The following is a 17112-nucleotide window of genomic DNA, read 5'->3' as shown; positions in this document are numbered from 1 at the left end:
GAGAAATGGAGATTAGACAGGAATCCCTACAAGCCCATATAACACTTATACATAAGGAAGGGAAGGACGCTACTCAATGCTCTAGTTATAGGCCAATTGCACTCCTAAATATAGATACAAAACTATATGCAAAGGTCTTAGCAAATAGGATGAAAGACTTGATGCCGGAATGGATTCAGGGAGATCAGGTTGGTTTTGTATCAGGGAGAGAGGGTAGGGACAACGGAATCAGAACTTTGTTGCTAATCCAGAAAGCTAAAAAAGGGAAAACCCCAGCAGTGGTGCTCTCGATCGATGCCGAAAAAGCTTTTGATAGAGTAAACTGGAGCTTTATGATGGATACCCTAGAGATCATGGGAGTAGGTGGTAGAATGAGGGAGTGGATAGGAAAGTTGTATAAAATGCCATCCGCGGTTATTTTGGTAAATGGTGAAAAGTCTGAGCCCATTGGGATGTCAAACGGGACAAGACAGGGATGCCCACTGTCCCCATTGTTGTATGTATTATCATTGGAACCCTTGTTGGAAACAATTAGGAAGAACGTAGATATAAAGGGAATACAAATAGGGGAAACTGAACATAAAGTGGCAGCTTTTGCAGATGACCTGTTGTTTTATGTGGGAAATCCTAGGATAACACTCCCGAATTTAATAAGAAGTTTAAAAGAGTATGGGGAAATATCAAACTTAAAAATCAACCCAACAAAAACTGAGATCTTAAACGTAAATCTTCCAAATGGTGAGAAAGAAAAGATACAAAGAGAATTCCCTTTTATATGGAGAGATACAGAGATAAAATATTTAGGGGTTAAACTTACTGCTTCATATACAAAATTGTATAAATTAAATTATATTGCTCTTCTAAATGAGATCAAAGAGGAACTGAGGATAATGGGAAGAGGAATTCCCTCTTGATTAGGACGAATAAATCTGATAAAAATGATAATTGTACCCAAAGTCTTGTATAAATTTCAGATGATCCCAATAAGTCTCCCAGAGGCCTTTTTTAAAGAAATTAAAAAGATAACAAAATTTATATGGAAAAATAAAAAACCTAGAATATCCTATGACCTGATGAGTAGAGGTAAAGAGAGAGGGGGATTGGGAGTGCCAGATTTTAGGAGATACTATAACGCTGTAGTTTTAACAAGAATTTATGACTGGACACTTAAATCTTTAACTTCTCCCTGTTATCGTGTGTGTGTGCGTGTGTGTGTGTGCGTGTGCGTGTGTTTATTGCACCTGTTTGACTCTTTTAGTAATAAATCTTTCTTTCTGAAAATGTTAAACTGTTTCTAAAGCGCTTAATTGTAATTTACGAATTCCTGCCTTTTGAAGAGACTGTTTGTTTAATCCTCTGCCCAATCGGCCTGTGGTGGCCGTATTGGACAGGCGACTTTTCAACCATTACAGTGTATATTTGATAAAGAGAGTTTCCCCTTTCTCTGTAAAAAAAGGGGTGGTGGCAGTGTGAAGGGTTAGTTGCATAATTAACCTGACCCAGTAACAAGCGTATTCAGGCTGCCGGTGCGTCGATTGTGTTCCATTAGCTGGACAATCGTTGTGCAGGGCGCAGCTGAGTGTGGCATTGTTACGCACATCACAGCGTGGTCTGGATCAACCAGTCCTTCGGTCATGAGTTTGGTGAGAAGGTCTGGGGTCTGACGCCGCGATCGTGACGTATTGATGGTCGCGGTCGTGAGATTGTCGCATGTTGGTGGCAGAGATCTTGTGATAGTGACGGGGTATTCCACACCATTCTTTTTTAAATTTTGGCAGGGGGTTTCCCCTCTAAAGCCATACCAGACCTGACAGAATATGGAAAATTTCAAGGGGTATGAATACTCTTTCAAGGCACTGTATGTCCATCAATCAATATGTTCACAGTGTAAGTAATCCAGCACATTGAAGTCTCATTATGACATAGTAAATTTGTAGATAAAGATATACAGTAAGCTTACTGTGAAGGTACTTTGAGATGAAAGCTGGACATACATTGGTAGAAATGCTCTTGCAATTTTTCATTTTAGTAACATTTCTTCAATTTTCTACTCATTAGTGGGGTTAAATCGATGTTTGTTTTCAACTGCAGTGATGAGTGATTTGAAGGAGCAGGATGGAAAAGCAAAGATTTTTGAAGGTTGATTATTGAACTGAAAGCCTGAAGCATCTGAATAGTCCTGTACAGGTTTTCAGATCGCTGGAAGGGAGAGGAGTCTTCAGAAGGAAGGAAGAAGGTCATCTATATTCCATGTGACTGGATTTGGCCTAAGCCCTGAAGACGGCAAGAAGGTGTGCAAGTACCTCTGTGAATATTCTGGAAGCCGGTGATAGGTCAAAACATTTCCCACCTAATGTGAAGCATAAACATCGCTGATATGGTGGGAAAATGGCAAACCAATAGACATCTTGATGTCTATGAGTGTTAGGCATCTTGATGTCTATAAATGTTTGGCATTCCCCTTATCTCAAAGGGGAGATAACGGACCTTACGGATCCATAAGGAACTTTAAGTTACTTGTTTAAGGATAATACACGGCTCAAAAAAATAAAGGAATACTTTGAAAACACATCAGATTTAAATGGGGAAAAATATCATGCTGGATATCTATACTGATATGGACTGGGTAATGTGTTAGGAACATAAGGATGCCCCATCGTTTGATGGAAATGAAAATGATCAACCTACAGAGGACTGCATTCAAAGACTCCCAAAAAAAAAACAAAAATGGGAAAAAATTATGCAGCAGGCTAGTCCATTTTGCTGAAATTTCATTGCAGCAACTCAAAATGGTACTCAGTAGTTTGTATGGCCCCCACGTACATATATGCATGCCTGACAACTTTGGGGCATGCTCCTAATGAGACGTTGGATGGTGTCCTGGGATATTTCCTCCCAGATCTGGACCAGGGCATCACTGAGTTCCAGGACAGTCTGAGATGCAACCTGGTGACGTCGGATGGACCGAAACATGATATTACATTGGATATCATGATATTCTATTGGATTTAGGTTAGGCAAGCGTGGGGACCATTCAATGGTATTAATTACTTCATCTTCCAGGAACTGCCTGCACACTCTCCCCACGAGGCCAGGCATGGCCATGCACCAGGAGGAACCCAGGAGCCACCGCAACAGAGTAGGGTCTGACAATGGGTCCAAGGATTTCATTCCGATACCTAATGGCAGTCAGGGTGCCATTGTCTAGCCTGTAAGGCCTGTGCGTCCCTCCATGGATATGCTTCCTCAGACCATCACTGACCCACCACCAAAACGATTATGCCTAACAATGTTACAGGCAGCATAATGTTCTCCACGGCTTCTCCAGGCCCTTTCACGTCTGTCACGTGCTCAGGATGAACCTGCTCTCATCTGTGAAAAGCACAGGGTGCCAGTGGCGGACCTGCCAATTCTGGTGTTCAATAGCAAATGCCAATCGAGCTCTATGGTGCCGGGCAGTGAGTACAGGGACCACTAGAGGTCGTTGGGCCCTCAGGCCACCCTCATGAAGTCTATTTATGATTGTTTGGTCAGAGACATTCACACCAGTGGCCTGCTGGAGGTCATTTTGTAGGGCTCTGGCAGTACTCATCCTGTTCCTCCTTACACAAAGGAGCAGATACCGGTCCTGCTGATAGGTTAAGGATCTTCTACGGCCCTGTCCAGCACTCCTAGAGTAACTGCCCGTCTCTTGGAATCTCCTCCATGCTCTTGAGACTGTGCCATCCTGGAGGAGTTGGACTGACTGTGCAACCTCTGTAGGGTTCAGGTATCGCCTCATGATACCAGTAGTGACACTGACCCTAGCCAAATGCATAACTAGTGAAAAACAGTCAGAAAATATGAGTAGGGAAAAAAAGGTCAGTGGCCTCCATCTGTAAATCCATTCATGTATTAGGGGTTGCCTCACTGTTGCCGATCTAGTGCACCTGTTAATTTAATTAACACCAAAGCAGCTGAAACTGATTAACAACCCCCTCTGCTACTTAACTGACCAGATCAATATCCCAGGAGTTTAAGTGACTTGATGCTATACTCTCGTTAAAAAGTATTCCTGTTGGGTTTTGATACCATGAACAGGTTTGAATTAAATCCTTTGAACCTGTCCATCATAGGCAATGGAACAGCCGATTCCTGGTACAAGAGATTATTCAGAGTGTTTTGCAGGCCTGACTGCCCTTGAGCAGATTTTGGTTGGTTTAAAATAAGAAAGCAGTGAAGGGGAAGAGTTCAAAAACTATTTTGATTCCCTTTAAAACCACTGGATGCACAGGTCTGGGACATCTGTGTCCAAGAGAAAGGCTAACTGTAACAGATGTCTCCCCACTCTTAGGAGTGAGGTTGCCCCTTCATTGGAAAGAGGGCTTTGCGATAGATTTGCTCAATTTTGTATTCCAAGTCTTACACAGAAAGAAGGGCTCCATTTTGGCTTGGAAGATGAAGCTGGGGTACAGAGCTAAAGTGCTCTTCAATTTGTGGAGGTAGATGCCTCCAATGAGGGAGATTTTGGATTGCTCCACTATGGAACAACCACCTTTCCACCTGTGAAACCTTGGATGAATTTGCCAAGTGCCTCAGCAAAGAGATGTCCTCCTTTAAAGGGCATAGGTATGAGGCACCTATCACAGGCAGCTTAACCCCTTCTCGCCGGCGCCTCACGGGCCTTTAAGAGTTTCAGAAGCCGGGAGGCGGGACAGACGGGGTGGGGTTTAGGGATCATGTGACCGCCGTGACGCATCATCATGGCGGTCACATGATCAGGAAAGGTCCTGATCGAGAGAGCAGACCGGGACATTTACGTGAGTACCGGACATATGTGCTGTGAGCAGGGTGCAAATTGCCGGCAAATGTGCGGCCGCTCGGCGTCTAGGCCCAGACTTGAAGAGGTTAAAGCAGAACTTCACTCTCTTAGTCAACATTGACTATTTTAAATCCTTATGCTGCTGGCATTAATAAACAGAGAGGATGTCAATTACAGCTATATGTCGCAGAATACATTTTGGCCTAAATTTATGACTAAATTAGTTTTTTTTATTTTTATACTGAACATGTTTAATAGCAAAATATAGTTTTTTTTTCCCTCAAAATTGTCAGTCTTTTTTTTTTTATATAGCGCACTGAAAGAAAGTTCAATTCACAGGGAAAAAAGGACATAAATTTCATTTTGGTGCAGCGTTGCATGACCGTGCAATTGTCAGTTAAAACAACGCAGCGCCGTAACGCAAACCGCTTCTTTAACTGTTTTCTGACCACCCTATAGCAAAAATACTGCTACAGGGCGGCACGGGTGCGCAATATCACATACATATATATATATATATATAATGGGATTTGTGCTCCCGTGGTTTTCATACCCCTCCCAGATAGCCCGTCAGTACACCAGTAATCACATTTAACCCCTTGATTGCCAGGAACACGCTCATATACAATAAACCTCCATTGCTAGTATAGTGTCTGAACGGATCAATATCTTTGATCAGATCAGCACTATACCAGCGTTCACGTTAGTATAGTGTCACCAAAAACACAGTGTTAGCTGGATCAGCCCCAGCACCTGCGTTTAGCCCATACGCATAACCCCCCCTTCTCTCCCAGCAAGTGCAGTGTCAGTAGGTCACTGTCACTTGATACATTGCACACAAAACCGCAGTGTTTGCAGAATCAGGCCTGATCTCTGATAGCACTTGCCGGTAAATTTTGATGACTCTCATATGCAGCATAGTGCCAGTACTAGTGCCGCTCTACCTTTTGGTGAACTGGCGAGCACCAGCGGCCTAGTACATCCTGGTCTTTCACATACCAACACTGCAGTATCACTTGGTGATGTGGTGAATCACATAAGTGCAGTTCAAGCTGGTGATGGAGGGAGCACAGGTATTGTCCCGCAACAAACAAGAATTTGCACTCAGGCTTGTAGAGCCCCTATTGTCCTTCCAGACGTGTTTGCAAATCCCGAATGGCAGCCCACAAATTCTGCAGCACCCTTACTTCCCCCACTCACTGCCGTACCCGGAATTCAGGTGGAAACAGCAAATTTAACTACTCCCCTTGATTTTTTGGAGCTGTTTTTCACAGAAGATCTGTATGCATTGATTGTGGATCAAAGCAATTTATATGAACAACAATTTATCACCGCCAACCCAAATTCAAACCTTGCCAGACCATTCGCATGGAAACCCATTATGGTTTCAGAATTTAAATTTTTTGGGGGCCTAACCCTCAACATGGCATTACTAAAAAAAATGAATTGTGGTTGTATTGGTCCACAGACCAGATTCTTCATATGCCCATGTTCTCTGCTGCCATGGCCAGGCATAGATATGGGAGTATAATGTGTAGTATGCATTTCAACTACAGCACACTCTGTCATCCTCGGGTTGACCCTGAATTTGACCGGCTCCACAAAATTCGGCCCCTCGTAAATCATCTTAACCAAAAATTTGCAGATATCTATACTCCCCAGCAAAACATTGGTGTTGTTGAGTCCCTCATTAATTTTTCTGGGCAGCTTGCATTCAAACAATTTCTCCCCAGCAAGTGTACCAGATATGGGGTCAAGATGTATAAGACCTGTGAGAGGGCAACAGACTATACATATACGTTTCGGATTTACGAGGGAAAAGATAGTCACGTGGAGCCCCCCTGATGCCCAGACTACATGGGGAGTAGTGACAAGATAGTTTGGGACTTGGTGTCATCCTTTTTCCGTATGGGGTACCACTTATGCATGAACAATTTTTATTCAAACGTGTCACTATTTAGACATTTTCACAATCTTGAAATTGGCGCATGTGGCACCGTTTCACCTAATGTGTGCCCACCATTAGAAGTGGGTGGATGCAGGGCAGTATATTCTAATGGTGGGCATACCACACACTTTTTCTGGCAGAGATTTCCTCTCTTTTTTTCATTCAACCCACAGGCTGCATACAAAAAAAAAAAGAAAGAAGAAGAACGTAGTATATATACCCAACAAGCCCATATATACCCAACAAGCCTACAGCTGCAGGCATCATCCTGATATCGTTTTTTTCATCCGGTGGTCAGCTTTCATGTAAAAGCAATCCTAGTGGCTAATTAGCTGCAGGATTGCATTTACAAGCAGCAGGAGGATGATACACACCCCCCCTTTCCCGCTGTCTTTCACGGCCTTCTCGGGCAGTCCCGTGCCATCGGGGGAACCTGAGAATGTAGCCAGTGTTTCTGCCAGCTGACCATAGAGCTCATTGGAGACCAGAATGGTGACGATCATCTCTATAGTCTAAGAAATCGGAAGCTACCAGCATTGCATCACTTCAGTTTTGCAGGATATAAACAGTGTCATTTGTAAATTTGGAAAGCATCTGATCACACCGATTTTGGTGAGATTAGATCATGTAAGGGCAAAGGAGATATCTAGAGTCTGATAGACCCCAGATTTCTCAAAAAAGAATATATGACAATGACCATTGAAGTTATAGGGGATATTTGCATTCCCTGTGGATAACATTAAAAGTGATTAAAAAAAAAATGAAAGGGATAGCGTAAAAATAATTTAAAAAAATCTAAATAACTTAAAAAAAATAAAAGCCACCCTCGCCCCCCCCCCCCACGCGTGCACCTGTGTGAGCGAGCTTTGACCCTGTGCTGGTATGTAAACAGCGGTTGCACCATGCAGGTGAGGCTTATCTGCGGACTTGGAGGGCTTTTGGGGCCAGGAGCACTTGATACCACCAGTGAGGGCCTTAAAATACTTAGAGCCCTTGTCCAAAGATGTAGTTGAATAAAAAAAAAAAAAAAAAGTGTAAAGTACTCTTGCTACCAGTTAGATTCTTCATGATGTTGTCCAACACAGCCAAAAAAAGCCATTTACTCTGGAAGGGCAGATCCCCAGGGCCTTCTTTCAGGTCTGGTCAGCTGAACAGCACTTAAGCCTGAGGACTTGGTGAAGCACATAAACAGAAAGCTTAGAAAGAAGCGGGGTAGCATCAAGCGATGTTTCAAACATGTATTTCAGCCCCTGGACCAACTGGTCCATTAGTTCCACATACTCCCTGGGCAAGCCACTAGAGGCAGCACCTTGCTGCAAAACCTTGGCCCATTCAAAGTGTGAGACACTGTGGTTTGGTCAAAACAGGTTGAGCCATTGACCCAGGGATAGTAAACATGGAATGTGCAAGGGACTCTGCCTTATGGTCAACAAGTGGAGTAAGGAAAGACCTTAAAGGACCTAGCCAAGTTGTAAGTACTAAAAAGGTACAGGAACCATATCTCCTACCCCGGCAAAGTCATTAAGCATCTTATGTGCAGAGGCAGTCAGTGCCGTGACTAATGCCCTCTCTTGCACTGATGAGGACGACGAAGTATCAACCACAGTATATGAGGAATCCTAGGAGGCATCCGTGGGAGCAAAGCCTACGATGGCAGAGCCTGACTGTGCTTCAGAGCTGTCCAAAGATGTAGGCAATGACAGTGTGCGTTTTCTGCTCCCCTTGCAATGAAACGCCACCTCCACCTAGTGACTTCAAGACTGTCGACAAGGCACCAATCAAGGGAGCTGAGGGAGCAAAGGGACCAGACTCTTCTTGAAGGGGGTTAGGAAGAGAAGGGGGTTAGGAAGAGAAGCGGTTTCCTGGGACTCCATCGAGCCACCCAGCAGAGCACTGCAGGTCCCACCTGGGTAAAAAGGGGGAAACTGAGGGAGGAGGGGGACCCTGGAACGGACTCACCACCAGTGAACTGCCCAGAAGCTATGCCAACTGGCCAGTACAAAGCACGTCTCCAGGAGAGTCCCAGGACTGCCCTCAGTCTCTGCCCTAGCACTGGAGTACAGAAAATGACCGCCCCATGGGCAGCTATTGCACAGTGGGCCACCACAAAATAGCCACTGGTGAGGTCTCTAGGAAAATGACTATTGTTACCCTCCATCCATATGGCCAGCACAGCTAAGCTAAAATGGCCACAAGCCCCACAGGAGAATATGGCAGCCACAGAGAAAAACAAACACCACCCTGAGCAGTCCCCCACAGTGTCACGAATGAGCCATGCTAGAAACTGCCTGCCCCCCCCATCTGACAGATAACCAGGGAGCCCAGCAAGGAAGCTTAACCATCCACAGGCAGGGAAAGGAAGGAAGGAGCATATACTTACCAAACAGCAGAGTGTGCGGGTAAGGCTCCCAAGACAGATCCACCTCTCGATCACGTTGGCACGTTGGGGGGACAGGGGGCTTTCGCCCAGGGTAACACTAACATAGATTCTGATACCTAGTCAGAAGTATAACATGCTGGCCGCCCCAGTTCAGGATGGGGCTGTAACAGCAGATTCAGTGCGGACTGGGACAACCACATGTATTTCAAATCTTGCCCGTTGCCCAGCTTGGTTTGAAGATTTCCAGAGATTACAAAAAAAAGGGATCAGTCACTGTGTTCATCAAGAGAAGAATCACTGTGTCCATCAATGAATGAAAGATAAATATTCATTTATGTATTCACATTTGAGAGTAGGCAACTAAGGGGGGATAAAATCACCTTGTATAAATAATATATAGATTCCTGCACAGTAGGTTCTTTGACAGCTGTTTACATTAAGCGCACCTAAAAGACATAAGGACACTCCATGAGACTGGAAGAAAGTTTTAAAAATCAGCCAGACTATTTTCCCAATTTATAAGGACAGTTTACTGACTGGAGTGGTACCAGTTGATTGGAGAAAAGCCAACATAGTACCAATATTATGAAAAGGGCCAAGATCTATACCTAGAAACTACAGACCAGTCAGTCTAACATCAATAGTATGTAAACTATTGGAGGGAATGATAAGGGACCACATCCAAGAATTTGCTGATGAAAATAGTATTAGTAGTAGTAAACAACATGGATTTATGAAAGACCAATCTTGCCAGACAAACCTTTTAAAATTTTAAGAGGATGTGAGCTGTAATTTGTCTAGAGGAAGGCCTGTAGACATAGTGACCCTGATTTACTAAGAATTGAGTCTACCAGCAGATGCTGAACATTCAGACAGACTCAATTCAAACAATCTAGACCTGTCAGTCTTCTGAAAGGCGTCTAGCAAATTCATTGAAAAGCGTCTACTTGTAGACTCTTTCCTGTTAGTAAATGTGGAATCGTGTCTGGCACATTTTTAGGTGCAAATATGTTCGTTAGGTGGCGCACAACCACAGGCTTTGTCTGCGTTTTTCTGTTTGCATATGAGAATACTTATAATTTAAAGTAAAAGTACACCTATATATATATTTTTTTTTTTTTGGTTGCGGTTTCTCCAAAATGATCAGACAACTAATGCATTTCCTAATGAATGTCATACATTCTATTTTCAAATGTCAAACATTTTCACACTTATATCTCAAATAATTGGGAATGTCTAGTTCTAACTTCCCAATATAATGATATATCTTCCTTCTCTTTAATCATGTAACTATTCTATGTTAAAGTAATGGTGCAGTGCTATAAATGCATGTTATCAATCATAAACACATGTAAAATCAAAAACGTGCAAATAAGTACCACACGTGCCATTCATAGGCACTCTCTGAGTTGGTACTCTCACACGAAGGACATTCCATTATTCAGGAATGATTATATGAAGTTTTTTAGCACCATTTCCCGTTTTACATAATTATTGCACTTATTTGCACTTTTTTTATTTTACATGCGTTTATGATTGATAACATGCATTTATAGCGCTACACTATTACTGTAACATATTTCTATTCTGGGACTGTTGCCAATACACTGAGTGCTAGCTGCTGCCTTCATATCTACACCTAGATTTATATTTATCTTGTGTAATACCATTTTAGTAGTCTATATAATTTTACCAGCGCACGTTTTATCATTATTTTTAAACAATGTAACTATTCTACATTGCAGCTCAAACTCTGTCTTCCTCAGTGGCTTAGTGGTTAGAACTCAGAACTTACAGCACGTGGGTCATGGGTTCTAATCCCAGTCATGGCTGCATCTGTCTGCATCTCAGTTTGCACGCTTTCTCTGCACAGGTTAGGTTAGGTTATGTTCGGTTAATTGGGCCTGGTATATGTCTGAGTTTCTGGTCTTATGCAGGCCATAGATGGGTCAAAAACCAGCCGTTTTTTTAAAACGAAAAATCGATCATTCAATAAAAAAAAATTGGCCAATTTTCGTCCCGTCTATGGCCGACATTTTTACTTCTGTCCCTTGCAGAGAGCTCCGCTATTATATTTTACATGAAAAGTCTTGCGGTTGCAACAATGTATCCATTTGTATCCATTTCGGATACAGATGGTTTTATTCGGATACAAATAGATACATTGTTGCAACCGCAAGACTTTTCATGTAAAATATAATAGCGGACTGGAATTCTTCTTCTTTTTCTTCTTCTTGCAGGACACGGCTCATGCGCATATTTTTATCGGTAAAACGATCGGCCGATTTGCCCATCATTGCCAGGAAAATCGGGCAATAGTCAAAATCGTCCGCGTCCTGTTCTTCTGACAAGTTTGAAACTTTCAATTTTTCTTCTGCTTATATTTCATTACAACTTTATCTTCCCTAAGGCTACGTTCACACTAGCTTTGTCAGCAGGCGTCAGACAGGCGTTTGGGAAGTGTTTTTTACGCTTCTCAAATGCCTATGAAAATTCTGCACATGGCACAGCGCTGTTCACACTGACGCGTTAGCATTGCGTCATGGCAAAACTGGCGCCTCATGTCCAGTCAGAAGGAGTTGAAGCCTCCCATTCAAGTCTATGGTGCCGCTCCGCAAATGCCTGGCAGATGTTTGCGGTGTGGTTGTGAGGCATTTTCGGAGCGTTAATACCATTTAACTTCATTACAGGCATTTGTGGTGCAGTTTTAACGCTTGGTAAATGCTTATCACATGCCTCAAAACCGCACGTAGGGCGTTTCGGGAGCATTTGAGGAGCATTAAAAACGCTTCCCAAACACCTGTCAATCATTATAGGGCCATTTGGCAAGAGTTAGAAATAAAGTCAAGTGTGAACGAGCGCTTAAACCTCTCTCCTTATACAACTTGACCCCCTCCCCCACCATCACCTGTTCCATCTGCCAATGTATGTATCACCGCCCCACTCTTTTTATTTAACTATTTATATACTGATCAAGTTAATGTGTCTCATTTCCTATCACCCACAGCTCAGATCTCGCATTATTATAGGATTCCTGATTGTATCTCACCACGCGCTCGCTCATCCCCTCCCCTGGTTTCCTGACCTGCCGGGCTGCATGCTCGGATAAGGGTCTGGTATGGACTTTTGGGAGAACCCCACACTGTTTTTTTTTTTTTTTTATTTCGGCGTGGAGTTACCCCTTAATATACATACCAGACCCGAAGGGTTTGGTATGGATGGGAGGAGGGACCCCGCGCAGTTTTTTTTTTTTTCTTTTTTATTGCAGACCTTTATTTTTACATTCAGCTGTCAAAATAAATATTATCTAGATCTTCAAAATAAGTAAAATCATTACAGAAATTATACAGGATAAGAAACAAAAATAGAACGACTAGAACTAAGGAAATCAAATTAGAATACATAAAGATATGCCTAGTGCTGTTTGTTAAACACAGTAGACGCGACCGAGTGCCGGCTGTCAGAGGACTCCACACTGAGATTTACTATTGAACAGGGTCTAAAAAGAAAGCGCCCACAGAAGACGTCTAAAATGTGTTCTGCACATGCTCAGTTATATCTGGCCATAGACACTGGAAAAGCGTCTAGTTCTTCACTGTGACAACTTGCTTTAAAAAAAATTTTTTTACACATTTTAAAAAAATTTTTAAATGTCAGATATTGTTTAAAGTGAAGTCCTGATATTTGGCAAAGCAAATTTCAATGTGAACATGTCTCTGCAGTGATTTTTCATGGTGTTAGACGTGCTTCTTAGCAAGTCTGCTTTTTGAGTCTAATTCCTGGGCGTGTGTCTCGTTAGTAAATTTGATTTGGAGTCTACTTGTTAACGCTTCTCTTTAGTAAATGTCTTTGCAGTCTAAAAGTAGACGGTCGCTATTAAAAAGTAGACGTTAGACCACAGAAATGTGTCTAGGCACAATAGTAAATCAGGGTCAGTGTGTCTATATTTCACTAAGGCATTTGATACAGTACCCCACAAATGCTTTATTTACAAATTGAGGAATTTTGGAATTGATGAGATCGTATGTACCTGGATAGAAAACTGGTTACAGGAGTGTGTCCAGAGGGTGGTGATTAACGGCATATTTTTTGAATGCTCTGGAGGTGTGATCCGTGTTCTGTCCTGAGACCAATAATTCGTTTAATCTCAGTGTTTGCTGCTGATACAAAGCTAAACACTTCTGAAAAGGATATAGAAATTTTACAAGAAGACCTAGGCAAAATAGAGGGGTGGGGAGCTAAATGACAGATGAGGTCCAGTGTAGAAAAATGTAAAGTACTTGAGAACCAAAAATATGAATGCAAGTTACTCACTAAAAGGAGAAAATTGAAGATTGAAAGGATCTGGGTGTAGCAATTGCGCATACAAAAATGAACGCAGTCCTCCAACTTGCTAGGGATCCTCCATCTTGTATCTCTTTCTCTCCTAGACAAATCCCCCCCCTCCCTCTCTGTTGAGTGACACGTGGTCCCTGGATGCTGAGTTCAAAAAGGCATCAAGGCCCAGCGGGAGAGCTCATGGTTATAAACTCCAATAAGCCTGGCCCCCGTATGTCTGAGAGACTCTTGCTGGAAAAGGATCGTAAAGCCATAAACCAAGCCCTTCACTGAGCTTCAAAGACATTCCAGTTAGTCGTAAAACCGGACTCACATTTAAAAATCCCCTTTTCCCCTATGATTTCATATCTTGGAATATGAAAGACTTACATAAAAACCAGGCATATATTCGATGGGTCACTTTAATACAAGTTGCCTGATATATTACACCCCCTAGCTGACATCTACAGGAGAGCAGAAAATGATATCTCCTTAACCGTCTCAGCAGGTATGTCACATTTCATATCTAGACGTTCGGCAGGTGATTCTGCATATTAATCTACCCGTGGATAGAATGTTACCTGTGTCCAAGGAAAGTTATTGTTCTGGTATCAATTTGCGAGGGATTTTGGTTCTAGCTGGGGTCTTCGCCCAACACCCTCCCCAAATGAGGCGATTGGTTCTCTGTTTCAAGGAGACACCCTGCTGAGTTCCTAGAAAAGCTGTTATGCTTGGAGCTAAGCTAAATTGAGTTGAAGTTGAAAAAGCTCCCTTTTAACATCAGAACTAACTTTGGGAGATAAGGCCCTTCTGCTCTGAAACTTGAAAGCTGCTTAAACACTTTTGGCAAGTACTTTATCTCTCTAAATTCCTTTCTGTTATCTCTTTGCTGTGTTATTGCTCTCTGTATATTTATATATTGGCTACATCTTTTTCTATTGCACCCTTTTGACCTTTTAGTAATAAATCTTACTTTCTGAAAGTGTTGAACTGTTTCTGAGCCTCTTTAATGCAAACTAAGAACCCCTGTCTCTGAAGAGCGCTACTGTGTGTATTTAAACCTCTGTATACCCTGCCTGCGGTGACAGTGGTATACAGACGATTATTCAACCATCATAGTGTTATTGCTGATATTGCCTCTTTCTCTGTACAAAAAGGAGGTGGTGGCAGTGTGAAGGGTTAATTGCGTAATTAACCTGACCCAGTAACAATCGCTCTCAGGCTGCAGACACACAGATTGTGGTCCATTAGCTGGAAAATCTTTGTGCAGGGTGCAGCTGGGTGTGGCATTGTTACGCATGTGACAGCACAGATTTATATTGGCTAGTCCTTCGGTCACGAGTTTGGTGAAAAGGGCTGGGGTCTGAGCTGCAATGTGTATTTTTGTATTTGGCTTTGATAAGCCACACACAGGTTTGATTTCTATTCAGCCACATCTTCCAGTACAGTGGCTCTAAGCAATGCATTACTTTAGGGAGAGATCTGGGGTCTATTTCAACCCAGATTTCTATTCTGCCCTTCTAAGCATGCTTCTAAGCATCTGATCAAACAGAGATTGGTAATTGCTCGTTTACATCAGTCTGAAACCGGAAGTGATGAAACACTTGTTGCTTCCGGTTTCTGATGTCACACAGAGAGGAGAACAACTTCAGTTCCTCTCACTGTGTCTGGGGAAGCCGATGCCGTTGATCACATCCATACTGGTCTCTGCAAGCAGAAAGGGGATCCCCTTCCGCTGCCTGTGATCCAATGGCTCTAGAACCACTTGTTCACTTTTACATAAAACAATCGCCAGCTGAAAAATAAAGATACAGGGTTCATGGTTGTCATTTCAACTATGATACTGGTATAACCACTTCAAGCAGGCCTACGGACAGGGAGTGATTAATGCAGAGCATGGATTAAAGGTAAAAAACCTTGTGTGTTCAGCCCCATACCAGCAGCTTGCTATGTGGGCACTCAGAAGGAATGTGGGGCCAGGAGTACTGGAAGAAGAATGAGGGCTGCTCTGTGCAAAACCTTTGCAAAGAGCAGAGAAGTATGACATGTTTGTGATTTAGAAAAAAATTACCTTTAAAGCAAAACAAATGAAGAATTAACTTAAGTTACTTGAAAATAATCATAGGCATAACATTCTATCTGGCATCACCCTAAGCCTAAAAGGATTTCAGAAGTTGCTCAATTTATGAGAGCATACTTTAATATGCAATCAATATGTTTATAAATAACTTTTAGTATTCATACAGGCTTATCCAGTTTGTCTACAAACCCCTCCAGCAAATGAGATATGACAGTGACCTTTGTTTTGAGTTGCAAGAACAAAAATTAAGTTGCTTACCCTGCTGACTTCTGTGGGTGTTAAATCTGTAGGAAAAGAAGATTAGTAGAGAAAGCATTAAATTACATGTGTAACACCTACCATATTAAATCTAAAGAAGTAAATGTGCTAAAGAAATTGGAAACGGCTATGCACACATTTACATATCCGTAGAGAAACAGACATGTTTGACTTTGCACTGAAACTTGCAGCCATTTGTTTTTCGTACACACAAGTTTATGTAAAAGGATGCTTTTACTAGAGACATCAACTCAGAAGGAGTATGCAGAATAGGAAAAAAATGAGAAGCCCTTATCTGCATGTTTGTCCCAGGTCAGTGACTCAAATACTGAAGCAAGAGGGCTAGCACAGACAGCCAGGTAATTACCATTAAGGAGAGACCACAAATGACAGTTTCCATGACCTCTGAAAGGTTTATTTAAACAGCAGTGTTTTTTGGAGAAAACAACAAGGGCACACCACATATCAACATTTTGAATTATAAGATTAATCAATCTATAATGCTTACATAAGGGAGTTCGTAGCAGAATTACTAGAGGTGTGTGTAGGTGTGTGTGTTCAGTATGTAGAGGTATACAAATACATATTCTCTCACAGGGAAAGTCTATCTAACAAACATTTCTGTTGTCTGCAGCACAGTTTCTGCTTTCATCCTTCAGCATTTGCAGATAATGAAAGATAAAGAAGTGTTTTACATTACGCTCTCCACTTTTTCATCACTGAACACCCTGTTTACTGTCCAGCATTATCTGAAGCATAAACTACATATTTTTGAAGAAAAAGCAGTTGAAAATGCTGCCCTATAAAATGTCTTCAGTAGAACTAAAAACAAATGCATTACACAAAATGTGGATTTTTATTTTAATTTGCATTTGTGTCTTTTGCCATTTATAAGAAGCAAAAAAAAAATCCAAAACAAAATAAAACACCAAATGAAATCATAAGCTTTCAGAAAAAAAATGTCAAAATGATTTTGTATGTAAAGTACTGAAGGTGTTACTAAACCGACAACAGTAAAATCAGTCTGTATATGCAGTAAAGCATGCTTGTTATACTCACTGTGGAACCTATGGGGTAAATCCTATGCATTGCATAAAAAGGTAGTTTGATCCTTTTTTCTCTATTCCTCCCCTTTTTCAAGCAACCACCTTTTATCTCCAGACTGAACCGTAGGCATGCACAAGCTCAGTTTGGTTTGTATTGCTAGAGAGTTTTTTTTTTTTTTTTTCCTTCTTGGGAGAGTGCATGTGATCAGCACTGTCCAGACAGAGGTCAGGGGATTTGCATCCTCCTAGAGCAGAAAGAAAACTCCTTCTACAAGCTTTAGC

At 42.0% G+C, this 17112-nt stretch overlaps 1 protein-coding gene across 4 annotated transcripts in view; it reads right to left on the bottom strand.

Annotated features, from left to right (window-relative positions):
• PDE10A (phosphodiesterase 10A) overlaps nt 1-17112 on the bottom strand; it is a 619526-nt gene that overhangs the window by 236325 nt on the left and 366089 nt on the right. For all 4 annotated transcript variants that reach the window (XM_089668592.1, XM_089668593.1, XM_089668595.1 and 1 more), the window contains one exon: nt 15785-15810. In XM_089668592.1, coding sequence (XP_089524718.1) covers nt 15785-15810 — 26 coding nt within the window. The remainder of the gene's footprint in view (nt 1-15784; nt 15811-17112) is intronic.

This window comes from Staurois parvus, unplaced genomic scaffold (genome assembly GCF_062004578.1).
Source record: "Staurois parvus isolate SC_StPar_1 unplaced genomic scaffold, SC_StPar_1.0 ptg000059l, whole genome shotgun sequence".
Lineage (NCBI taxonomy): Eukaryota > Metazoa > Chordata > Amphibia > Anura > Ranidae > Staurois > Staurois parvus.
The sequence above is the reverse complement of the archived record's forward strand: the minus strand, read 5'-3'. Positions and strand labels throughout refer to the sequence as shown.